General features: G+C 42.4%; 1 protein-coding gene across 1 annotated transcript in view; it reads right to left on the bottom strand.

Moving 5' to 3' along the window:
* APOB (apolipoprotein B) overlaps positions 1 to 27,056 on the bottom strand; it is a 43,640-nt gene that overhangs the window by 3,979 nt on the left and 12,605 nt on the right. Inside the window, exons 13-26 of the mRNA XM_043469277.1 lie at positions 26,535 to 26,746; positions 26,035 to 26,272; positions 25,328 to 25,504; positions 23,708 to 23,899; positions 20,024 to 20,191; positions 19,118 to 19,329; positions 16,238 to 16,420; positions 14,946 to 15,067; positions 11,531 to 11,741; positions 10,801 to 10,976; positions 10,488 to 10,675; positions 9,651 to 9,796; positions 8,523 to 8,896; positions 53 to 7,624 (exon numbers count right to left, since the gene is read on the bottom strand). Coding sequence (XP_043325212.1) covers positions 53 to 7,624; positions 8,523 to 8,896; positions 9,651 to 9,796; positions 10,488 to 10,675; positions 10,801 to 10,976; positions 11,531 to 11,741; positions 14,946 to 15,067; positions 16,238 to 16,420; positions 19,118 to 19,329; positions 20,024 to 20,191; positions 23,708 to 23,899; positions 25,328 to 25,504; positions 26,035 to 26,272; positions 26,535 to 26,746 — 10,171 coding nt within the window. The remainder of the gene's footprint in view (positions 1 to 52; positions 7,625 to 8,522; positions 8,897 to 9,650; positions 9,797 to 10,487; positions 10,676 to 10,800; positions 10,977 to 11,530; positions 11,742 to 14,945; positions 15,068 to 16,237; positions 16,421 to 19,117; positions 19,330 to 20,023; positions 20,192 to 23,707; positions 23,900 to 25,327; positions 25,505 to 26,034; positions 26,273 to 26,534; positions 26,747 to 27,056) is intronic.

Here is a 27,056-nt window from a genome sequence, read left to right as displayed (position 1 = left end):
GAAATACAGTATGTGTGTTAGGGCGGGGTGGGGAGTCAGGAAATTTCCTTACCATTTAGGTCATACTCTAGGAACTGAATGGTTGAGCTGCATGTGGAATCCAGGAATGTTTCAACATGATCTCCTTTGTTTTTCAAACCAGCACGCCAAGTGGTGTTGTACAAGGGCGAGGCCACCTCAAAACGTGCGGTCAGTGTTCCAAAGGAAGGAATGAGAATTCCAGCAGGTACAGAGAACTTCACGGAAGGAATCTCAAGAGTCTGCTCAGGCACGGTGATGGTCGGCAGCTCAAAGTCTGCGATGTTACTGGCTACCGCGTTTAGATCCAGAACACTGCTGCCAACTGAAATACTTTTGGGAAGGGTGAAGTGGGACACAGTCAGCTGAGATGCAGGCACAGTTATCTCAAAAAAGGGAACAGAGGAGGCTTCTGGTTTAGAGTACTGTATTAACACATCAACTCTGGGGAATTTTACTTTGGGTAGAGTTGATACGTTGAAGGTCAATGGCAGAGTACTTAGCTTCTTGTAGATTTTTATTTCACTGAGGTCAAGTGTGTAAGATGGAAACTGAAGATCTGTAAAGGGGACTTGGAATGTAGGTGTGTCATGAACGGAATTTTGATTATTTTGTTTCAGTCCAGGAATAACGAATTTATCATCCAATTCTTGCATGGGGATAGAAACAAGATAACCATTGGGGTTTTTGGTATATATGAGGGCAGTTGCAGCACGGAGATGCTGTTTCCTATTAAGGCTGGTGGTAACATCCAGCTTTAGGAGGTCCCACAAGCTCTTGTCATAAACCGGTAGGACAGTATCTTTGAGGAACCGTAGGTACCCATCTAAGGAGACTGCCATGTCAAAGCGAGCCACTTCTTGGTCATTAGAGAGCTGTATATTGTTCTGAAGAGACCCAGAATGAACCTGGACCTGACTTTTCCAGCTGATTTTCTGGTTCTCAGTGTTAACATTCAAGGAGACTTCCTGGCCAAGGAAATTGATTTTAAGAAGGGAACTGGGCTGATGTGCACGGACCTGAATGAGGGCTGATATTTTCCACAGGGAGAGCTCCAGGGTGGCTTTGCTTGTATGTTCTCCAGATGTTAAAATGAGGCCCCCTAGCTCTAAATGGTTTTTCATATTTTGTTCCCAGATGGTATATATGCGTTGGAGTGTGGCTTCTCCAGCAAAATTTTCTTTTACTTTGAGGTCCCAGAGACCATCTGCTTTGGAGGCTCCTTGCAGTGTCACAGAAGATCTGGTGCCCTTGGAATTCAAGTAAGTGCTGGCCTCACTGGCAAGAGATCCTGAATATCCCCGTGAACCAAAAGAACCCTCAACACCTCCTTTGGTAGATGACTCAATGGAAAAGTAAGAGGTGACACTTTCTAAGGTGAGCTTGTGGGTAACTGTTCCCATAGCAGCAGAGAGCAGTTTGGGGGAATTGAAATTATACTTTAATTCAATGGCTGAAGAGACAGTAGGTTTTGACTTGGTATTCCCATGAAGCTCTTGCTTGAAACTCATTTTCAAAATTGGAATTTGGACTCTTGCCGTTGTCGTCACTGATGCGTCCATATTTTTCTTGGTGAAACTAATGGTACTGTCATGATTGCCCTCCACAAATCTGTTACTCATGGACAGAGCTGTGGCTAACTTCAGTCCTCTTTTCCTCGTCAAACTTGAGGTACCCTCTAATTTGTACTGTAGTGCGTCCATGACAGAAGATGATGAAGTAAGAAAATGAGCGACAATATTTGACTGGTTATAAAGACCAACATTGGTATTCAGTGTGATGACACTCGATTTAAAGGAAAAATCATAGGTAATATTGCCCAGGGCTGGAATTAAAATTTTGTTTATGGTACTCAATACCTTGAACTCTGGAAGAGAAAGCTCAGAAAGCTCCCTAGGGACATGAAGGGTTGGCAGCTCTAAGAATGGCAGGACTAACGTATATGAGGGTACATAGATGCCAGAACCCAGGACAGTGATGCTGGGGGTGCTGATCTCTTTGGGGATCATATACTCAAATGTTAACATCTTTACTGTGAAGGGAGACACCTCAATGTTGGCAATTGGAATAGTGTATCCAGGAATTTTATAGATCTTGGGTTGCTGGTTAAGGGATTTTTCAACTTTGTACTTATCAAATGTAGTTTTTGCTTCATTATAGGATTTGATAAAAAAATCTAGTGCCTGGTTTCTCACTGTCTGGAAAAGCCTGGAGAAGGAATTGATGTTACGATGGATAAGTGCATAGAAGGCATCCAGAGGAACTGGGATGGAAAGCTTGTCTTTGTTTTTCTTATACTGAGCCCTTACACTTAAATCAAATGATTGCTTTGTTGTTTTCAAGAAATCCTTCAAGCCTGTCTTTTCCCACAAGGAGATTTCTTTCATCTGGGGAGTTGTGAGATTTGTGTAAGGTAGAGTCATTTCAGGGATTGTTATAGGAATGTTTAAGAAATCCAGGTTGGCTTCTCCATTTATTCCTAGGTGGGCTTCGATGCTTTTCTCACTGTTGCCAGCAGAGAAATTTTGATGGTACTTATATTGATTGAACCTGCCACTTGCTTGCCAACTGGCTTGCTGGGCACTAGGACTCAGAAACAGTGCGTAATTATTCAGAAAGTCTATCTTCCCTGTCAGTTTTAATGGAAAGCTAACTCTCAAGTTCCCTTCATTGTTTGTGGATGCAGTCATCTCATATGGCTGTGCTGAAAAGAAAAGAGAATTTTTCAAAGTTCCAACAACTTTCCCATTTAAATGCGCATCATGGTTGCCGGTTATCTCCGCCTTCCCCTCTTGAAGCAGCGCCAGGCCTTTAGCAGCTAGAACACTGCGACCCACATGCTGGCATTCAGCTTGCGACTGGATTTCGAATTTAGAGAAGTTGAGGAAGCGAGATTCATACAGTATTTTTTGGTTCACTCTTAGGTGTTTGCTGTTGATCTTATTAGACAATCTGAAGGAAGTGATGGACTCTTCCACAGTAAAGCTACTTTGGGATTCATGTGTTCCCTCATCTGAGAATTCGTGGCAGGCCAATTTCCAGGATGCAGTTCCAGAAGAAGCCCATGCTATGTGCCCAGCTTCCAATAGGGTCTTGAGGTCACTGTGCAGGTCAGCCTGGCTGGAGAAGTCCAGCTGGGGGATGTTCAATTTGTGGAAGTACTTTGTGTTGCTGTCCAGGGTAAGCTGATTATTTACCTTGACGAGTACACCATTACTGAGCTCCAGTGTATTTTTTTCTGTGTGTATACCCGCCACTGTGTTTGACTTTCCCTCGACAGCATTTCCAGCCCAGAGCACCTCACTCTCATGCTCCGTCTTCAGGTACTTGCTGGAGAACCTCATGGATTCCTTCAGAACCAGTGGATTAATCATAGGGTCTGAAAGCTGTGCTTTTGCTTGAAAATCAAAATTGAGCACTTCTAATCTGGATGCTCCTTTGGCGGTGATGGAAGCCTCGATCTCCACCTGGTTTGCTGAAGCTGTTGCATTCTGAATGTCAGCATTTGCATCTAATGTGAAAAGGGGAGACTGGATTTTCAGAATGCCATACAACTTGCCAAAAGCAGGTACTTCAGTTGTGTGTGAGATGTGTGGAAGCTGGAATTCTGGGATGTGAAGGTCAGAAACTTGAAAATCTGTAAGGTTGAGATTCGGGACGACAAATTCTGGAATAGTGATTTCCGGTAAATGGAAGTCTGGCACCGTGATTCCAGCAAGAATGGTATCTACCCCGCTCAGATCTCCCAGGTACACTTCTGGGACTGGCCACTGCAGCTCACTGTTCAGCATCTGGTCAATGGTTCTGATGATCTTTATTTTTATTTCTACAAAGTCAATTGTAAAGGAAGGGATGTGGAGGGTATTGAGGATGGTAAATTCTGGAGTGGAAAAGCTGGATGGGATTTTCACATCCTTCAGTGTTTTGAAGTTGATCTGAAAGGATGGGATTCTCAGATCTGTCAGGGGAATGATGAAGTCAGGAGTCTGATATGTAGCCTCCTGAAGGGCACGGAGACTGATTTCAAAGGCAGGTATGGTCCCAAAGGTGGTCTGGATTTTGGGAACAGTGAACCCTTGTTCTACTAACGTTTTCAGGTTTTCAGCCCAGTCTTGGATTGAATACTGTTCTGCAAAGTCAGTAAGGTTCTTAGCAGCAAGAACCCACCAGTCAGAAATGTAGGTGATGAGTGTGTTGTAAACCTGGCCCACTAGGAATAGGTACCGCTGGAGTTCCTGACATATATCCATTTGATATATTCGGTCTCGAAAATCTTCCAGGGTCTCCTGAAATTTTGTTTTCATGTAAGTTACAGACGTTGAACTTAGAGCCTTCTGTAACCAATCCAAGAATACAGTGATTTTGGTGGCCTTTAGGTATTCCAGATAGGTTGAGACCATAATCCTAGCATCCTCTACAAGCAGTCTGAATGCCTTTGCTTTCTGTGGGAGTTCCAGGGCCTGAATTTCATCATTGATTCTCTGAGTCACCTCATGAATTTTGTTATTGGTTTCAACTACAAACTGGTGGTAATCAAATGACTTTAATTTTTTCACCAACATGTCAAGGAATCTGTTTACTTCTTCAAGGAGTTGATTAAAAGACAATGCTTCAAGCTGCTTGAGAGCATTGTTGGTAAGCCCAATCAATTTTTCAACAAGATCTGCCATCTTGACTTGCTGTAGGACACTGCTTAGCTTCTGAACAGTCTCCTGCAGCTTATATTGTTGGGCCAACTGCACTGATTTATCCATTAAAGCCTGGATGTGTTGATCTATTTTATACATCTCAATGAATTCATGGACCATGACTCTGAAAGCATTGATTTCCTCAGTTACTTCAAAACCTTCAGAAAGACTTGTAACACAGTATTTGACATGCTCAATAATTTCCTTTATTCTTTGAAATGGGATTGCAGTTCTCAACTGATCTAAAAGCACTCTGATGTCAACAGCTTCAATCTGCTGTCTGAACATTTCAGCAAGCTGCTGGATGTCTACAGTCTGAATCTGTACCTTGAGCTGCTGCAATTTTTCTTGTATCTGGATTCTTATTTGATACTTAGTATCCATATTTTGAATCCAAGATGCAGTACTACTTCCAATTTTGTTAAAATCAAAATTTTCAATAAAAAAATACAGATCACGGATTTTTTTTACTAAATTGACACGGATATGATAATGTTCATCAAGAATTTTCAATTTTTCAATGATTTGATCAATAATCTTAGCAATAGCTGTCTTAAAATCATGCAAATCATAATTATCTTCAATATACTGATCAAATTGTATCACATATGTTTGCAGCTGAGACAGTTTTTCATTAAGGTTGATTTTGGCATTGTCTAATACAATTTGCAGATCATTTTCTGTCATGCTATAATTTTCTGTGAAAGCAGTTAGTTTCTCCTTGGCACTCAAAACTTGTCTCTCCCAATTGAACGTGCTCAGATAATCATTAACTTGCTGTGAGAGTCTGTCCAAGGCTGCTACATATTTCCTCATGTGTTGATCAATATGGGTGCGCTTCAATTCTTTCTGTATAGCCTCCAGTGCACCTATAACTACTGCCCGAGTCGTCTCAAAATATTTTGGCAGGAATTTAAAGAATGGGAGATGGATGGTGTGAGCATTTTGGTTCTTATCATATTTTACAGAAGCAACAAGAGTGAATTCTTGGGGCTGACCAACAGAATCCCTCATCTCTAAAGTGTCAATGACATTGATGGACTGGCTGAGTACCAGTGGCACTGCAATCGGGAAGTCCAGCACAGTGAGGTCAGCCAGGGCTCGTCCACTGAGCTCAATACCAACTTTGTCTTTTGTGTTGTAAGCACTGAAGTCCTGGCTGTATTCGTTTTTGTCCAACCGGGTCCTGAGTTTCCAGTCACCAGTCTGCTCGGCCAGAGTGAGTAGGGCACTGACTTTGTGATCAAGAGCAGTGGTGATGCTTCTCTTGGACATGAGATGGTGACTTGTGGATCCTCTGTAATCATGGGAGAAAGTAAAGGCCAGAGGTTCTGCTTTCAACAGGAATTTGCTGTAGAGCTGCCCCGTGTGTTGTCCCCAGAGAACCAGCTTCCCATTGCCATTTGTATGTGTGTCGATGGTCATTGTAAATGGGGCCACTGCAGAGCGGAATGCATTGCTGAAATGCAGGGAGTCTGAATTGTAGTTTGTACTGATGTCCACAGTTGAAGCAAGCCCAGCAATGTTCGTGTTGAGCCGATGGCTAAACTCTGTTCCTTGCACCTTAGCTACAGTGTCTGCTTTATAGCTTGCAGATAAGTCAGCATAAGAAAGAGTGTAGATGTGTTTTATTTCATCATTTTGGTAGGCTCCTTTTATGGTTCCACCCACATTCAGCTTCAGAGGTTCTAGCCTTAATTTTCCACTGTTGGTCATATCCAGAGCATTGAATTTCAAGTCACTGTTTAAAGTAGTTACAAGGGAATAGGGCTCTAATTGTAGATTAAAATTTTGCTTATAAAACTTGTCAGAGCTATAAATGTTGTCAAGTTTGGAAGAGAAGTCCAGTGAGAACCCTGCAACATTCAGATTGTTTGTGTAGTCAAGTTTCATTTCATCATATGAACCCATCATGTCATTTGAAAGCTTGAGTCCTTCCTGGTTGATTCTGAAGTGGAAGATGTTTTTGCTGTCGACACCCAGAATCATGGCCTGATAAGCACTTCCCAGTGACACCTCTGTGGGGGCAGCTTTTCCATCTAGACTGAATTTCACATGGTGTTCCCGAAAGCGGCCGTTTGATGTTAATTTCAGAGATGCCCCAGAGAGGCTGACTGCCGCATTGAGTTCATTCTCCAGCACCAGGGGACTATACTTCAAGCTGGTCATTGCACTGGTGGACATTCCATCCCGGGCAATCCTGAGTGTTGCCTTGTGAGCACCACTATTAATTTTGTCAGTGCCCAAGATGTCGGCATTCAACTCAAGGCCATGAGAGTTTAGAGATCCAGAAAGCAGGGTGAAGAACCTCAGTGACTTGTAATCAGCCTGATACTCGGAACGGAGCAATGCACTCTGCTTAGAGAAGGTCAGATCCACCTTGTTTGAAGTGACAAAGTCCTCATACTTCCCGCTGGTGTCAGATTTCAGTGTTAGCTCGTAGTTCTCATATTTCAGGGAAGCAGTATTTTTCACGAGGCCATCTTGCAGATCCGAGGTGGAGGTAATGGAGACAGTGCCATCATCATACCTTCCTGTTATCTGGTTGGTGCCCTGGACGTAGGAGGAGTTAAACCTCAGGTTGGATTCTCCAGTGAGCTGGCCTGTGGCAGGATCTCTCTGATAAGACAGATCATATGCACCTTTAGCATAGAATGCAGAGGCTCTGAACTGTCCGTCAATCTTGACTTCCTTGATGTACAAATGCTCTTTCTTCTTTGAGTCCAAGTGGATTGACGCAGAAATCTGTGGGCCCCAGGCACTGGATGCGTCAAATGTTAGCAGACCTGAGGTCGGATTGTTTCCCCTTTTCTCTACGTGACTGAATTTGACATTTGAATCCAGAAATTTGTGGTGTAGAGACCCATCACCTGATAACGTGAGTGTATTCCTGTGGTCATATGCTGCTTTTCCAGATCCTAGCATAAAAATCAAAACACATTGATTAAATGAAGTCATATGTCTCCACAACAATTGCTATGGTGAAAGGCTTTCAGTAATAAGGCTTTAAGTAATAAGACCCATTGGTCTGGGTCAGTTGTGCCACAGTCTCCTCTATTTGTAGTGTGAGCATGAAATCTGACAGCAAAAGGCCTTCCTCCCAGAAGCCCTCCTTGACTACCACAGACCTTGCTGGGTTTCCCTTTCAAGTGCCTCCACTTTATACCTAGACCGTGTCACAGCATCTTTCACACTGAAATCTAACTGCCAGTTTATCTGTTCATCTTCTCTCTTACTGCCTAGTAGGATATTTGGTACATATGTGTTTAATAAATATTTCCAAAAGAAGAGAGGCAGGGAGGGAGAAAGGTAGGAAGGAAAAAGTATAGGGTTCCCTATTTGCAGGGCAGCAGTGGATACACAGACATAGAAAACAGACTTATGGACAAGGTGGTGGAGGGGGAGGAAGGAGAGGGTGGGATATATGGAGAGAGTAACATGGAAACATATACATTACCATATGTAAAACAGACAGCTAATGGGAATTTGCTGAATGACTCAGGGAACTCAAACTGGGGCTCTGTAACAAGCTGGAGGGGAGGGATGGGAAGGCAGGTGGGAGGGAGGTTCAAGGGGGAGGGGACATAGGCATACCTATGGCTAATTCATGTTGATGCTTGGCAGAAACCAACACAATATCAGAAAGCAATTATCCTTCAATTAATAATAATAATAATAATAAATAATAATAAAAGAACAGGGTTCCAAGTAGCAGGAAAAATATCTGTAAGGAAAGTTTTCCCTTCCTAGAGGAGGTTCTCCCACTGGGACATGGAGCGAAACTGTTCTGTGACCCTCCCCGCGAGCATGGCTCACCTTGCACGTGGTAGGAGAGCAGGTCGACCACAGAGTCCGCCTTCACGTGGTACTGAGCCTGAAGGCTCCAGTGGTCTGTGCTGGTGTTGCCGCCAGTATAGGAGGCGGACCAGTTGTACAAGTTGCTGTAGATACTTGTGGAGAGGTCTAGCACACCCAAGAGAGGCAGCCGCAGTGGATACAAGTGGGGGATGGTAAAAGTGGGGATCTGGAACTCTTGAGATGGCAGGTGGAATCCCAGAAGCTGGAAGTTGAGGGCTGGAGTCTGAATTGTCTTGAACATCTTTAGATCTTCAGAGGATTTGCCACCAAAAGGCAATGGGATCTCAATTTCCATACTGTTCTTGTTCAAGGTGTATTTGATCCGACCGTCACTGAAATGAAGAGCAAAGACAGTGCCCACAGTCAGACAGCAAGAACTTCACTGCCTCCTGACCTTCCAAACAATAGTGCATGTGGCCCATTCTCAATCCAGTTGCTCATGCTCTTCCCAAGGCCTGGAGTCCTTGGTCTTAATCCCTACCTATCAAACACTCAGATTCATTCAAATCCCTTCCAAGAGCTGTGTCCTTATTACTACCATCCATCTAAGTCATAGCTGTGGGCTAGGTTGCTTCAGTCGTGTCTGACTCTTTGCGACCCTATGGACTGCCAGGCTCCTCTGTCCATGGGATTTTCCAGGCAAGAACGCTGGAGTGGGTTGCCATGCCCTCCTCCAGGGAATCTTCCCTACCCAGCGATAGAACCGGAGTCTCTTAGGCGGGTTCTTTACCGCTAGCGCCACCTGGAAGCCCAAATCATAGTTTTTCTTGTTCTTACAGTGACACAACCACTTACCTCCAAGAGTGTTTCATAACCTGTGAATAAAACATCTTAGGGACAGAGTACCAGAATCTCCTAATTACTTTCTCAGGATTTTTTTTTTTAACTGGGTTGGTGTTCACATTCTGACCTCATATTTACTAATGCAAAAATGCCACAGCATTTATGCTACAGTTACTAATGTCTTTAAAATGCTCACATCACTTTCATGAAAAATGTAAATTGAAAAAATGCCTAAAGCATGCTAAGTAAAATCTTCCATTTACATCTCATGGTTCAATAAATTTTTCTGGTTCATTTTTTCACCTTTTCAAGAAGAGGTTTCCTGGGATGTGGAAGTTTGGCAATTCCATTTTCTGGAGGCACAACTCTTGCAGGCCACTGAGTTGATCTTGTATTTTCTGGGCGTAAGGAAGACTCCTCGATGTCTCCTGGAGCCAGGTGCTTGCTGCCTACAAAATAACGGGAGTTTTAAAAGCAGTGGGCACGGACAGGCATCAAACACAATTCACATTAGGCAATAATCCAAATTTGACAGCTCTATCATTAAGCAGGATGATATACTCAAAGTTAAAATATAAATCATAAAAATTATTTAATATTGGTTGGCAGTAATTCATCTCTTCCTGTATTTTATAAAAAGAATGCAGAGTATAGTCAACCCTCTAGCCAGTATCCTGAAGTTCCCTGTGATATCTTAGGCACAGGTAACTCTTCTGCTTAGTAGTATTCATTTGGTATTTAAAACATACAGCCTTGTATAAATGGGTAACTAGACACATGTTCAGGGCTTCCCTAGTGGCTCAGTGGTAAAGAACCTGCCTGCCAATGCAGGAGAGGCAAGTTCAATCCCTGGGTTGGGAAGATCCTCTGGAGTTGGCAACCCACTCCAATATTCTTTCCTGGGAAATCCCATGGGCAGAGGAGCCTGGTGGGTTATAGTACATGGGGTTGCAAAACAGCTGGACAAGACTTAACACCTAAACAACAACAGTGTACATGTCAATGCTTCTTTTTCTCCCCAGGAATTCCCTGGGGGTGGGAAGCATACCTTCTCCATCTTTGGATATTCTTTTTCACCTAATGTAGGGTTGACTATGTATGTATCACCATGTATTTATTGACTGACTGATGTGTACTCACAGCAACTAATTTGGAACCCATGTGCTGAAAAGTCAGGTCTGTCTGAGGAACTCTGCGATCCAGGAGAATACTGGCATACGCATGCAAGGTTTTAGGAAAACCAGAGAGATCCACAGGGAAATTGGAAGCTGCTTTTTTAGTATCCACATTGGTGCCTGTGTTCCATTCAAATTCAATCTTCTCTCCATCTGAAAACACACATGGGAAATAGCTGTCAAGAGCACCAGGTCAGTCCCTACCTACGGCTGTCAGCACTGCCCTCAAGTACACAGAGCTCTCCTTGGGTGTGCTCATGTAGGAGAGACATACACACCATAACGCCATGCCACCTTCTTGGATATTGTTGAGCCGTAAGCCGTGGCAGAGGAGTCCATCTGAAGGAGCAGTTTTGAGGGAGACCAGAGGCTGAGAATCTCACTTCTGGCTTCTGCTTGCAAACGGGGTATGGAAATCACACCTTTGATTTTGCCTTCTTCCCTCCTGTCATAGCTATTGAAAAAGAAAAAGTCAACGTCAATGATTCCATTCATTCCAAGGAGATATGCAGGATGAAACATGGGTTCTATTTGTGGTGATGAAAACAAGATACATGAATGGCTCAAAGAAGTGACCAGAGATTAAACTCCTGAACTTCTAAAGCTAACTGGGCACAAATGCAGGACTTTCCAGGGAGGTAGGGGAGAGAAGGTTTTCAAAAACTGAATCCTGCTCTACCCTTTACTATCTCTGCTGTCTTGGCCAAATTATTTAGACCCTCTGAGCTGCCATTTCCTCATCTATAAAACAGGAAAACTTATACCTACCTTGCAGTTTATCATGAGGCCTGAGATTTAAAGTACCCAGCACAGTGCCTCATGAATAGTAATACCAGTGAATGGCAGGTAGGTCCAACCAGACAAGAGCAGAGAGTCAGAATGATGAAGATTCCTTGCACTGTGGACTGTGGGTACCCCTGGCCTGGTCAGCTTTAAAGCTGAAAAGGAAGAAAGGGCGGAGCCAGAAAGGTCCACAGCTCTGGCCAGACCCCCCGGAGAGTTCCTTACCTTATGTGGCCAGCGAGGGTGACCTCAGTGATTTTCTTGTTCTGAAAGTCCAGGGTGAGCTTGTAAGACTTCTTTTCCTTAGAAGATTCATAACTAACTTTGAGGACTGTCCCAAGGTCAACATCAAAATCTGGAATGTGGAGTTCACTGGACAAGGTCTTACTTTGCCGGTTGTATCTAAACAGCAGAGTAGCCTCGGTCTGCTTCACACCTGGGAGAGTGTACAGGAGAGTCAAGATGCATATTCATCAGCTCCATGTAGGAAGGAAAGAGAACGAGGCAGAGAAACCTCCAGAACTTAATGCACTCAAGTGAGGACACAGTTCAAGGATTTTACCTTAAATTTTTAACTCGGGGGTAAAAATTAAAAAATTTTAAATTAAATTTAATTTAAATTAAATTTAAATTTTAAATTAAGGTAAAAATTTACCTTAAATTTTAAAAAATTTAAAATTTAAAAAATTTTTAACTGGACATGTGTTCAATTTGTAAATAATTATTGATTACTTATCATGGGTGAGGCACTGCTCTTGGCACTGGGAGTCCCAGTCCTCATGGAGTTGACGTTCTAGTGGGAGGTGTATAGACAATAAGCAAGTACATTATGTCCGGTGGTAATAAATGTTAAGATGAAAAGTAAAACTGGATAAGATGATAAAGGATAGATAAGGATAGAAGAGGTGCTATTTCATGTGTGGTGGCCAGAGAAGCTCTGATAAGAGAATATGTGGGCAGAGGGTTGAATGAAGAGACAGGCTGAGGGACTTCCCTGGTGGTCCACTGGCTAAGATTCCGAGCTCCCAATGTAGGGGACCCAGGTTGCATCCCTGGTCAGGGAATTAGATCCCACATGCCACAACTTAGAGTTCACATGCTGCAACTAAAGATCTTGCATGCTGAAACTAAGACCTGGCACAGCCAAATAAACAAATAAAAGTGAGAAAGATGCTGAGCCAGGCTGTATCCAATGGGGAGAGCAGTCCAGGCAGAGGAAATCAGAAGTGCAAAGGGCCTGACATGAGAAACACTTAGCATGTCCAGGGATCAGTAAAGGCTTGGCTCTGTCAGGCACACATGACATCTCTATATGAGCATCTGCCTATGACATCCTTCCTGGTTCCCTGCCACTGTGCCCTGCCTTCCTCTCTCCCAGCTCCTCCCTTCTTTTTCACAAGATTCCCAGGTTTCCTTCAGTTCACAGGTTTGCCCATTTTACATCTCTTGTAAAATTGTTAAATGACATTTTTTTCATACCTAGCCCCTGTGAGCACCCCCTTTCCTCTGGGTTTTGTTTTCCTTTTGTTTTTAATCTTGTGACTTACTGTTCCTGCATAAATAATCTTCCACAGTGAATATCTCAGCTTTTCCATCCCCTAAAACCTGCCTCTCCACTGGCCTTTTCCATCTCAGGACATGGCAACCCTGTTCTTTATCTGCTCAGGCCAAAAATTTAAGTTGTCTTGATAGCCTTTTTTCTCTTACACTGAATATCCACTGTATCAGGCAAATTCTGTCCACCTAACCCTCAAAATATGGCCAGAATCCAACCACATTTGCCACCACCAATCCAATCCAAAGCACCACCATCTCTGGCCTGGATTATTGTGACAGGCTGCACCCTAGTTTCTCTGCCCTTGTCCTTCTAAAGTCTTTCCTCAGCATAAACACAAATCAAATAGTCGCTTCTTCAAAAATAAACAAATGGGACATCATCAAACTTAGAGGCACAGCAAAGGAAATCATAAACAAAATGGAAAGATGACCTACCGACTAGGAGAAAATATTTGCAAACCATCAAGAGTGTAATTTCCAAAATATATACAGCTCAACATAAAAAAGCAAACAACCCAATCAAAAAATGGGTAGAAGACCTAAATAGACATTTCTCTAAAGAAGAGATAGAGATGTCCAAGAGGCATTTGCAAAGATGCTCAGCATCACTAATTATTAGAGAAACACAAATCAAAACTACAGAGAGGTATCACCTCACACTGGTCAGAATGGCCGTTATCAAAAAGTCTAAAAATAATAAATGCTGGATAGGACATGGAGAAAAGAGAACCGTTCTACTGTGTTGACGGGGCTATAAATTGGTGCAGCCACTATGGGGAACAGTATGGAAGTTCCCTAAAAAACTAAAAACTATAAACATATGATGTAGCAATCCCACTCCTGGACATATACCCAAATTAGACAGAAAACCTAATTTGAAAAGATACATGAACCCCAATGTTCATAGCAGCACTATTTACAATAGTGACGATATGAAAGAAACCTAAATGTCCACTAATAGATGAATGGATAAAGAAGATCTGGTATACACGTACAATGGAATACCACCCAGCCATAAAAAAGAATAAAACATTGCTGTATGCAGAAACATGGATGAACCTAGAGATTATTGTTCTAACTGAAATAAGTCAGACAAAACAAGACAAGTATCATATGATATCACTAATGTGTGGGATCTAAAAAAATGATACAAATGAATTTACTGATAAAACAGACTCACAGACAGAAAACGAACTTATGGCTACCAAAGGGCAAAGGGGGTGGATGGGTAAATTAAAGAGTTTGAGATCAACAGATACACACTATTATATATAAAAGAGATTAAAAAAGGATCTACTGTACAGCACAGAGAACTATAGTCAATATCTTGTAATAATCTATAATGGAAAAGAATCTGAAAAAGTATATATATATATATATATATATATATATATATATATATAACCGAATCACTTGACTATACACCTGAAACTAACACATTTTAAGTCAAGTATACTTCAATTTTAAAAAATAGTAGCTTACTTCACTCATTGTAAAAACTAACATCCTTACGCAGACTACACGACCATCCTTCGCCCTGCCCCTATTTCTCTGACTTCATCTTCTACAGTTTTCCTCCCTGATCTCTGCTTCAACCATACTGACTTCCTTCCTTTTCCTCAAACAGAGGCCATGCACCTGCCCCAGGACCTTTGCACCAGCTGGCCCCTCAGTCTGTAACACTCTTTACATGTGCATTATCCCCTTACCTCTTTCAGGCCTCCTGTTTATGCTCCCTTTACCAGTGAGAGCTTCCCTTTTCATTCCAAATGGCACTGCCTTCCCCCATCCTTTCTCCTGGCTGCCACTCCTGACATCCCCTAGACCCCTCTGTGCTCTATTCTTCCCAGCATGAATCTGACCTTCTGAATATTTACTTGTTTGGTTGTTTACTATAAACTCCACAAAAGACAGTGACTTTATCTCTGTTTACTGTTCTATCTTCAGCTCTTAGATCAGGCCTGACCCTTAACCAGCACTCAGTAACTATTTGTTAAATACATTAAATGAAATGAGTTCTCCTTGTGAGTCCTGGACTTGAGACTGAGGGTGGAGACAGAGGGTCCATTTTCTGGATACTTGCCTTCTGTCTGAGTTACAAGCTTCAGCATGTCCACCAAGGCTTCACCATCTCTCCGGAGTTCGTAGAATGCCTTGGCAGAATACTGTTCCACTTCTCCTGTGGGCTTCAGTTCCAGTTCAAATCTAAAGATGTTACAATGCACACATTGCATAATGTTAGAGCCTTCGTGATGATAATAACGTCGCCAAAACAATTCGGCCTCAATTGCAACAAAAATCTGGTCCTTATTTAACCCTGTCTCTTGTCCTTAACTAATGATGATCTTTAAGGTCCGTTTATTTCCTCCAAAAGCCCAAGTCAAGGGCAAGTCCCAGGGTACCTGGGGTTTTTGGACCAACAGGGGTTGGCTGGTTATGTCAGTGAAGCTGAGAATAAGGAGCGAGAAGTGAAGTGAAAGTCACTCAGTCGGGTCTGACGCTGCGACTCCATGGACTATAAGGTCCATGGAATTCTCCAGGCCAGAATACTTGGAGTGGGTAGCCTTTGCCTTCTCCAGGGGATCTTCCCAACCCAGGGATTGAAACCAGGTCTCCCGCGTTGTGGGCGGATTCTTTACCAGCTGAGCCACAAGGGAAGCGACGGAGTGGGAATGGCTTCAAGAAAGATCTTGCCCATGTGTCTGGAGGTAACGGAAACATGGATACTGAACTGGGTGCAAATCAGCATATGTCTATGATCTCCTCCTCTAATGCATGAGGGAGAAAAAGGGGGCACCATCTACAAAGAGATGCTTTTAAAGGAGTGATTCTCAGTGGCAGTGGTACAGTTTCCTTGAGGGAGTTTGATAAAATTTTCTTTGTTTATTTTTGGAGCTAAGACCTCCCTAGGGGTTATGACACCTCACCTTCCAACACTGCCCTCTCCTCCCCATCTGTGGAGATGCCAAAACCTAGCCACAAAGGTTAGGTAGGTACCTTTCTGGTGTGTAGGGCAGAGGACCACAGTTCTAAATAACCAAGGCATAGAACAAGTTCCTGAGGCTGGCGACATGGCATTCTTCCTTGGCCCTGCTTGCACGTGAATGCTCAGTCATGTCCAACTCTGTGTGACCCCATGGACTGTAGCCCGTCAGGCTCCTCGGTCCATGGGATTTGCCAGACAAGAATACTGGAGTGGGTTGTCATTTTCTTCTCCAGAGGATCTTCCCCACCCAGGGGTGGAACCCATGCCTGTTGTGTCTCCCACACTGGCAGGTAGATTCTTTATCACTAGCACTAGATGGGAAGCCCTGCTAGGGGGTCAAAATCTAGGAGGTGAGCAGATGCTGGGCAGGGACACTGAGCATTTCTGACCTGGTGTCCCCAGTCAGTGGGTAGTAGGAGGAAGAGTCTGTGGAGCTGGCATTGGAGTAAGCACCCGTGATGCAATAGTTCAGGCCAATGAAGAAAGGCTTGCAAGTTGACCAGGACTGCCTGTTCTCAATGAGAGGTGGGATCGCTTCCGTTTTGGTGGTAGAGACCAAATGCAATGTGTTACTAGTGAAAGAAAGAAAGAAAAAAAAACTAGTTATTTTCAAGTCATTGAAATGAACATCACTGATTCTCCCAATGCAAATGCCCCCTTACCCTGCCCCCTATCTTCCCTTTGTCCATATTCACCTCAAATTCTTTGATTTACTCAGAAACACAGAACTGTAAGAAGAACATCAATAAGGCTAACAACCCTGTGACTCTTAACATTTCCCAAAACAATTTGCACTAAGACATTGCACTAAGTTGGTCACATTTCCTATCTGTAGTTTCCATGACAGTAGGAATTAAGAGTCTCCTTTTACAGATGAAAGAGGATCAGAGAGGTCAGTAATGGTCATTGGGACCTGACTTCATGGCTGCCCCTTCCTTCCTAAAGTGCAGGTAAAAGGTGTACAACTTGTTTTTCATCTGAAATCCCTCTCCACTAGCTTTTCTCCACCAGTGGTAAACATACTCAAATTTCTTTTTCCACTGCGTACACACACTCCACACCCTTTTCCTGCCCTTCTAGCCCCATCTTGTCTCCCTCACAATCAAGAAATCTGTCTGCCTCTGTAGTCACCACTGTCATTCAACACCCTTCTCCTGAACAGGGGTCTGACAGCCAGCCTCCTGGTGCTTCTGCAACTGCCTTCATCAGCATCTCCAGTCACCTCCGATGGACATTTTTTGGCTTTGTCTTCTTTGATCTCTTGGAAGCATTCAGTAGAGTTGCTCACTAATGGCCAGATGAAGACGTTAGAGTCTGAACTAGATCTGAAAATATCTGGTATCCTCCTCCCCAGTATGCTCTTAAAAAATTAGTAAGTACAAGAATGTTTCACAATTCCATTTAAGGATGGTCTCTGATATATCATGTTCTTTTCTCAGGGCTGTTTTCTCATTTTAGGGGTGTGCTGAGACCAACCTTTGCTGGTGGGCTGGAACCCTAAGTGCCCGTGATGCCCTGTCCGTGGGGCCATCCACTCCTGTGGCTGCTCCTGGGCTTTTGTGACCATTTATGGCTTCGGTCACCCCTTATCACTCTCCTGCATATGCCTCTTCCTTTTACATGTGTATATTCTAGCTGTTCTTGTCCTAGTCCCTCATGCCTTACTCTACATGAATCACGGTTTGATTTCAACAACCTCTATGTGCCAGTGATGCCCAGATATGTATTTGTGGTTCAGACCTTTGCACTGAGCTCAGACCCATGGATCTGACGACAGCTGGGTATTCTCAGTCTCCCAGGACTTCCAAGCCAGTGTGTTGAAAATGGCATTTGTCCTTGTCCCCCTCACCAACTGCTTTGCTTCTTTAGTCTCTGTTTCAATGATGAGCACCCCTGACTCCTCCTGACTCCTCCTTTTTCTTCACATCCCAACCCCCCACTCCCTGCATCCAGTCAATCACCAAGTTTCCACCTCCTAAGGATTTCTGGGGTCAGTTCATTGCTCTGTCTGCCTGCCCTCATCAGGTGTGGCACTACCATCTCCCCCCACGTGTGGTTGTAACCAAGCTCCTGACTCATCTTCCTGCTCCAGCCATGCCTCCTCTCGACCCATCTCCTACTCCAGAGTCAGAGTTTTCTAAAACACCAAACTTACTTCATTTACACGCCCACTTTCAACCCTTTTGTCTTTGGAAGAGCCCACACTCCTGAAGATGGCTCACAAAGCTAACCCCTGCCAGCCTCTCACATCCTCTTTCACTGTATTTCCCATGCACTTGACCACATGGAACTTCTTGTAGTTCCTGGAACCACATTTTTCCTTCAGGTCACTGCACATGCTTTTCTCTTTGCCTGGGAACATTCATTCTTTTCTCTTTTGTCTGGGTAACTCCCACACGACTTCCAGGGGTCAGCTGAAGTGTGGCTTTCTTCAAAATGCTTTCCCTAACTGCCACCGGCTCCACAAGACATAATGCCATGGTCCTCTCCTGCTTCCTCTAACTCAGCCTTCACTTGACAGTCCCTGCTTATCTCACTATATTTGAACTGATAAATTAATGTGTCCTTATAGAGCAGTTTTATTGTGTAGGCAGAAAGAGAATGAGAGTAAAATGGTCTCCATTTGTCTTATATTTGATAACACTCATTGCAAAGCATTCAGGGGGTTAGAGTTCAGTGAACATAATAATTATTAATTAAAAAAAAGTGTCCAAAATATGGAAACACTAGGGTAAATCCATGTTTGAGGATTTTATTGACCATGGAGCTCTCAATAGGAGGTTGCCTCCCATAGTTAGTAGATTAGGACTTTCATGCTTTATCTACTGAACTTGCCATTGCAGATCAGTATGTCCTTTGGCATTTTTCTTGGGAAAAATGTTCATTTCCCAAGGATGTTTTCTCTATAGCTACTGTTTTATTCATTCTCAAAAGAAATCACACAAGAAAATACAACCTAATAGCAACTATTTAATCAGTAAGTCTTAAGTCTCAGCTTAGTGAAATATGAAAAGTCTAGGAAATTGTAATTATGAAGTGAGTCTAGGACAGGTAATCCAGTACCTTCTCTGAGGAAACTGTAATTATGTAGTGAGTCTAGGTAGGTTAGAAGCAGGTAATCCAGTACCTTCTCTCACTCCATTCCCCCTGCCCCCCATCAAGATCCACTGGGGCCTGAATTTTCTCAATCAACTGTGTAGCTTGGCCAAATCCTGCAGTTATCATTTCTTCTATCACACTGTATGGTCAGATCTAAGTGAAAGAATTACCTGCCACTGAACAGCCTGACTGGCCTCTTGGGAGAAGGAATGATGAACTTCAGTTGCCCAGCTTTTAGGACTATTCGCGCCTCCAGGCCTGTTTCGTGGAAGAAGTTGGTGTTCATCTGCACCCCGCTCCTGGCAAAGTCTGGGATAATGATGCCCATGTTTGTCACAAACTCCACAGACACAGACGGCTTTGTCACCAGTTCTGCCTGCATCTGTAAGTCAGACAATGACCTAATCAGCTTGGTTCAATAACCTTAGTCCCCTGCAGTCAGATCACCACCCCCCACCCCTATTTCCCACTTCTGGGAAGAATCTCTGGATGGCTCACACCAGAAAAAATGTTACTGAGATGTGTTTGTGGAAGGAAAAGCCACATTCTCAGTCCTCCAGGGCTAGACTGATACCCAGGACCAGGAAGTGCCCAAGTTAACTTTAAGCATAACAGGATACAAAGATGACTGAAACACTTAGTTCTCATGTTATGGCCATGCCTGGGCAGAAGTTGCTAGATGCATCCTGGTGGAAGCCTAATGTTCATCAACACATATACACTACCATGTGTAAAATAGATAGCTGGTGAGAAGTTGCTATATAACACAGGGAGCCAGCCTGGTGCTTTATGATGACCTAGAGGGGTGGAGTGGGGGGAGGGGAGAGGGGCTCAAGAGGGAGGTGATATATGTAAAATCATGGCTGATTCACGTTGTTGTATGGCAGAAACCAACACAACACTGTAAAGCAATTTTCCTCCAATTAAAAAATAAATTAAAAAAAGAAAAGTTAATGAAATGATTCCAATGATGACGCACTTCATCTTGAATTGCAAACACCTTTTTAAATTGCACAAGACATCTGCCCTGGAGGAAAAGAACAATCTAAGGAATAAAAAAGTGAACAGATTCTTACATTGGCTACTTCCAGTTTCACTCCAGCTTTGATTCCAGGAGTGATGATGCCAGAGGAGGACACTTGCAGTTGTAATCCAAGTCCAGTGGGGAGTTCAAAGGCATTGTCCATGAAGATGTAGTGAAGGAACAAGTCACTTGTTGAACCTTTCCTTACGAGCTCTTTAATCTATATATCACACAGGAGAGAGTACAAGTAAGCCTTATTCAGGTAGGCTTTCTGAAATGCAGCCTTCCCCATGTCAGACAATAGTTATTCTTCTTTATTCAGAATGGAAGGGACCAGCATATTTTAATTAGCTTAATAGCTTAATAAATAAAGATGAATGATTATTGGTTTCAACAAATTGGAATACAAAAAGTTGCCCTGGGTAGATATCATGTCATTTTCAACTGGGGATTCAAAGAGCATTTCAGACTATTTCTGGGCCTCTGAGATTTGTGAACTTTAAATATCATTGCATGGCATGACTTAATTCTGATTATTTGGCATTGGAATACTTGCAGCACAATATATTATGGTCAAACCAGTTTTTTAAAACTGATGAACTATTTAAATGATGTACATATCAGTATGCATTGGTGTTTATTCTTTATCACACCTCTGGAAAATAACTTGAGATCTCTTTTATGAAAGCCACATTATTATTCATTATATCCTAGGGAGTATATTTGGATATTTTCTCCCTTTTAAATAAACTAATAATTATAGATATTCAGACAATGGGCTGCAGTTTTCTACCTACTTTGTTTCATAATCACTTCATCATTTAAATATTAAAGGGAATATTTAATATTTAATATTAAATATTAAAGTGTATCTAGGTAGAGAGATATACTTAATACTGTTTTCCACATGAACAAATGAATGCTGTTAAAAGATACATCTATTGATCTATATTTCTGTCTCTGTGCCAGTACCATACTGTCTTGATGACTGGCTTTGTAGTAGAGACTGAAGTCAGGCAGGTTGATTCCTCCAGTTCCACTCTTCTTTCTTAAGATTGCTTTGGCTATTCAAGGTTTTTTGTATTTCCATACAAATTGTGAAATTATTTGTTCTAGTTCTCTGAAAAATACAGTTGGTAGCTTGATAGGGATTGCATTGAATCTATAGATTGCTTTCGGTCATATACTCATTTTCACTATATTGATTCTTCCAATCCATGAACACGGTATATTTCTCTATCTATTTGTGTCCTCTTTTATTTCTTTCACCAGTGTTTTATAGTTTTCTATATATAGGTCTTTTGTTTCTTTAGATAGATATATTTCTAAGTATTTCATTTTTTTCGTTGCAATGGTGAATGGAATTGTTTCCTTAATTTTTCTGTTTTCTCATTGTTAGTGTATAGGAATGCAAGGGATTTCTGTGTGCTAATTTTATATCCTGCAACTTTACTGTATTCATTGATTAGCTCTAGTAATTTTCTGGTGGAATCTTTAGGGTTTTCTGTGTAGAGGATAATGTCATCTGCAAACAGTGAGAGTTTTACTTCTTTTCCAGTCTGGATTCCTTTTATTTCTTTTTCTGCTCTGATTGCTGTGGTCAAAACTTCCAAGACTATGTTGAATAGTAGTGGTTAGAGTGGACACCCTTGTCTTGTTCCTGACTTTAGGGGAAATGCTTTCAATTTTGCACCATAGAGGATAATGTTTGCTGAGGGTCTGTCATATATAGCTTTTATTATGTTGAGGTATGTTCCTTCTATTCCTGCTTTCTGGAGGGTTTTTATCATAAATGGATGTTGAATTTTGTCAAAGGCTTTCTCTGAATCTACTGAGATAATCATACGGTTTTTATTTTTCAATTTGTTAATGTGGTGTATTACATTGATTGATTTGTGGATATTGAAGAATCCTTGCATCTCTGGGATAAAACCTACTTGGTCATGATGTATGATCTTTTTAATATGTTGTTGGATTCTGTTTGCTAGAATTTTGTTAAGGATTTTTGCATCTATGTTCATCAGTGCTATTGGCCTGTAGTTTTCTTTTTTTGTGGCATCTTTGTCAGGTTTTGGTATTAGGGTGGTAGCCCAGAGATAAATCCATGCACCTATGGACACCTTATCTTTGACAAAGGAGACAAGAATATACAATGGAGAAAAGACAATCTCTTTAACAAGTGGTGCTGGAAAAACTGTTCAACCACTTGTAAAAGAATGAAACTAGAACACTTTTTAACACCATACACAAAAATAAACTCAAAATGGATTAAAGATCTAAATGTACAACCAGAAACTATTAAACTCCTAGAGGAAAACATAGGAAAAATATTCTCTAACATAAACCACAGCAGGATCCTCTATGACCCACCTCCCAGAATATTGGAAATAAAAGCAAAAATAAACAAATGGGACCTAATTAAAATTAAAAGTTTCTGCACAACAATGGAAACTATAAGCAAGGTGAAAAGATAGCCTTCAGAATGGGAGAAAATAATAGCAAATGAAGCAATGAACAAAGAATTAATCTCAAAAATATACAAGCAACTCCTGCACCTCAATTCCAGAAAAATAAAAGACCTGATCAAAAAGTGGGCCAAAGAACTAAACAGACGTTTCTCCAAAGAACAGATAGCTAACAAACACATGAAAAGATGCTCAACATCACTCATTATCAGAGAAATGCAAATCAAAACCACAATGAGGTACCACTTCACGCCAGCCAGATTGGCTGCTATCCAAAAGTCTACAAGCAATAAATGCTGGAGAGGGTGTGGAGAAAAGGGAACTCTCTTACACAGTTGGTGGGAATGCAAACTAGTACAGCCACTATGGAGAACAGTGTGGAGATTCCTTAAAAAACTGAAAATAAAACTGCCATATGACCCAGCAATCCCTCTGATGGGCATACACACTGAGGAAACCAGAATTGAAAGAGACACGTGTACCCCAATGTTCATCACGGCACTGTTTATAACAGCCAGGACATGGAAGCAACCTAGATATCCATCTGCAGATGAATGGATAAGAAAGCTGTGGTACATATACACAATGGAATATTACTCAGCCATTAAAAAGAATGAATCAGTTCTAATGAGGTGGATGAAACGAGCCTATTATACAGAGTGAAGTAAGCCAGAAAGAAAAACAATACAGTATACTAACACATATATATGGAATTTAGAAAGATGGTAATGATAACCCTGTATGTGAGATAGCAAAAGAGACGCAGATGTATTGAACAGTCTTTTGGACTCTGTGGGAGAGGGCGAGGGCAGGATGATATGGGAGAATGGCACTGAAACATGTAAATTATCATATGTGAAAAGAATCACCAGTCCTGGTTCGAGCATGAGACAGGGTGCTCAGGGCTGGTGCACTGGGATGACCCAGAGGGATGGGATGGGGAGGGAGGTGGGAGGGGGGGTTCAGGATGGGGAACACATGTACACCCATGGAGGATTCAAGTCAATGTATGGCAAAACCAATACAATGTTGTAAAGTAAAATTAATTAATTTTAAAAAGAGATACATCTAACATGATGAATAGCTTAATTTCTAAATGTTATCAATTCCTTAGGAATCCAGGAATTTTCTTCACTGACATTTAAGACAAACTTGCCTCTCTGGAGGAAGCACAAGCACTTTCTCTGGTCTGCATGACTGAGATCTTAAGGGAGTCTGGGAGATCTCAAAAGAGCCCAGGCTAATCCATCACCCTAAGACAGCCCACTTACCATCTGGGGGATCCCCTGCAGGGTATGAACACCTTTCAGCAGCAACTTCCCCAGGAGTTGGAGGTCGTGGAGTCTGACAAAGCCAAGCTCTTCTCCCAAGATGCGGAGGTAGGCTCTGGCTTCTGGGAAGTCTTTGGATTTCAGATCTTTGACCAGCTTCTCAACGTTGAACATGATTCCATTGACCATGTCCTGGGATTTTAACAACAAAATGTCTAGTGAGATGTGAGTGCTGTCAAACACCCTTAGGTTAAGATGTGGGACCTCCCTGTTGCAGCTGTGATGAGCCTAAACATAAACCCTCATGGTGGGGACGTGGGGCAGACACTGAAACCAGGCCCCCACCTTTTATCAAAAGATAGACAGCTCCTCCAAACTGACATTAAAAAAAAAAAACCAACAAAAAACAAAAAATTAAGGTCTTGTCAGGGATAATGGTGCTTCCACACTGTTCTTAACCTGAATGATGTAGGCATTCAAGTGATCTATGATGTAGGCATAGGCGATCTCTGTTCTCCAGCATGCCAGGATCCCTATGGCTCCCCAAGATTAGAAGATCCTCTGTCCCTCATCCCCTCCCCTGCTTACTCCTTCTCTCCTCTGACAAAAGAAAACACTAGGGATTTCCTGGGAAAGCATAGCTGCTGTATACATTGGCCAAAAGCTTGAAACATACCTCATCTAGGGAAGCTCTGATCTAGGTAAGTTCTTAGACATAATAATTCCATAGACTGATGCTTAGGCTCTGAGAAAGAAAGAGTGATTGAGACCCAAAACAGATCAAAGACCCTCAGCCTCAAGTGGAGGTGAGTAAATTAGGAGATGGAGGTGAGCATCGGGGAGTAAATTACTGCCCTGCTTCTCAAATTGAAATGTGTACACTGGTCACTTGGGGGGGGGTCTCATTAAAATGCAAGTCCTGATTCCATAGAGGCCAGTAGGACCTGAGAACCTGCATTTCTAACAAGCAGTGCTGTGATGCCAATGACTGGACCATGCTTTGGACAGCAAAGAGTTAAAGAATAAGAAGGTCCAGATCACACAATCTATTTTATGCTCCGTAAGTGGAGGCTTATGCCAACTTCAAAGAGGATTATGCCTCCATTAGCTAGTGCACGGATGTGGGTGACAGCCAAAGAAAGTAGTTAATAATAGTGAAAATATGAATTTCAAAATTATAATACTATCTGCTTCTTGAATAATCAACACGAGAGTCAGGGGCTTTGTTTAGCTTTTTACATACTTTAGTTCATTTAGTCTTTAAATATCCTTGTGAAGGGTATAAGTTGTTATTAGTATTTTGGGGATGTGGAAACAGATAAAACATCAAGTAACTTGCCCAGGTATGCAAAGCTTGAAGAAAGTGAGGTTAGATTTCAAACCCATGCCCCAGAGTTCACACTCTTAAATCATTATGCTAGAGAGCCTCTAATGAGCCTGGACTCTGGGCAGACTGAATCTCCAGAAGGCCCATCACTGTCTCTTATTCCCACTGGACTGGTTAGTAATAGCCATAGTTGTTGCTTTGGTTACATAGTGCTTTGCTGACTTCCAGGCTTAGATAAGAACATTTTCGCATTGAGACCCAAAGCTTTCCTTGAAAGGATACATAAAACGCACCTGCTCACGTTTATCATCTTTGGTGTAGCCAAAGTGGTCCACCAAGACCTTAGAGACGCGATCAGGAACTCGACCATTAACCCAGTACAAAGCCTTGTTGACACTGTCTGGGAAAAATCCTTCTTTCCCAAAAAGAGCTTCGAGTGTTGGTTCAAAACCTTTTCCTTCCAAACCAATCTGAAAGAGAAAATCAGGCAAGAAACACCATCAGGTTTCTCTGTTGTCTGTCCATCTCCTATTCCCCTATTTATGCTCAATTTATTAAACAAGTACTTGGTGAATGCTACTGGGCAGGAGTTGACCTGAATACTCCACAGGAGTTGTCTTATTTAAATCTCCCTGGAATCTTGCAAGGCAAAACCTATTATGTGCTTGTTTTCTGGAAGAGGCAGCTAAGGTTCATAGCAGATACATAGTTAAACTGAAGATTCTGGTTTGGGGGTGAATTTGGGGTTTGAACCCTTGGATTTAGGGAGTAAGGGCTTCTCTGAGACATCACACCTCCATTCATATAAGGAGCTGTGCTTCACATGGCCCCTAGTGGGGAGGCAGGAAGAAGAGGGGGAAAGGAAAGAAGTGATGGTATCACTGCCTGATGATTCTTGTTCCTCCTATAGCTGGCTCACGGCTCCCTTGACTTGACTATTTATGATGTAGACCAGAATTGGCTAGATAAACATAAGACTATGCTTCAGGCCCATACATACCTCAAAGAGGTCAGTTGAAGGAAATCCAAAGACTTTGAGGGTCGTTTTCAGCATGCTTTCTTTAGGAAGGTAATTGTTTGGATCAAATATAATATTTCCTTCAATTTTGGCTGAGACCGGGTCAAGTGATGGAAAAGAAATAGATTTGGAAAACTGATAGTTGCGGGAAAATTTCCTGAAGTCCATGACAGTTGGAAGTTGAGATTTTTTCAGAGCTTCTTCCACTAAGCTTTTCAAGCTAGACAAAAAGAAGGAGAGTATTTTGAGCTGACACACATCGTGTTACTCTCTCACCCCCAAGTCAATGTGGATTTCCAGTCACTACCAAACTCTGTGGGTTTTATTTGCCCCAAAAGCTTGGCTCAGATCTGCTGCACTTTCACACAGATGTTGGTTCCAGAAGAAAGAACAACCTGTAAAGGGCAGGCAGCAGCTAAATCAGAATTGAGATTTGGAATTTCAGCCCCTTGTGGCAGACACAGGAAAATGACTTTACTTACTCCCGAACGTACAAATCTTCTGAGTTTAAGATGTTGGCGATGTGGGAAGCCACAAAGTTCTTCACTTGCTCGTTCTGTTCCCGAGGGAGAAGTTGGGTGATTTTGCTAATATCCGACTGGGAAGGACTCCCCATCAGCATGAGATAGGCAGCCAGCCGCTTATCCCCTGGAGAGGAGTCATCGAGGAAAGTCTGAAGAAGGACTTCCCGGACCTGTAGCCCAAAGACAAGACTGTCATCACTGTCAGAACATGGAACATGTCTGGCAAACATGCCTGATCTTATTTTGCAAGTGGAATTTCTCTCTATGTATTCTTCAGATGCTGTTACTGAACCTTCTTCACCCAGAGCAAACAGCTCAAGGAAAGGTTCTCAGAAGACACCTATCAAATGCATGTTGAGGGATTTCCCTGGTGGTCCAGTGGTTAAGACTTTGCCTTGCAATGTAGGGGGTGTGGGTTCGATCCCTGGTTGGGCAGCTAAGGTTCCCAAATGCCCTGTGGCCAAAAAATCAAAACATAAA

This window comes from Cervus canadensis, chromosome 5 (genome assembly GCF_019320065.1).
Source record: "Cervus canadensis isolate Bull #8, Minnesota chromosome 5, ASM1932006v1, whole genome shotgun sequence".
Lineage (NCBI taxonomy): Eukaryota > Metazoa > Chordata > Mammalia > Artiodactyla > Cervidae > Cervus > Cervus canadensis.
Note: the sequence above shows the minus strand (reverse complement) of the source record. Positions and strands in the feature narration are given on the sequence as shown.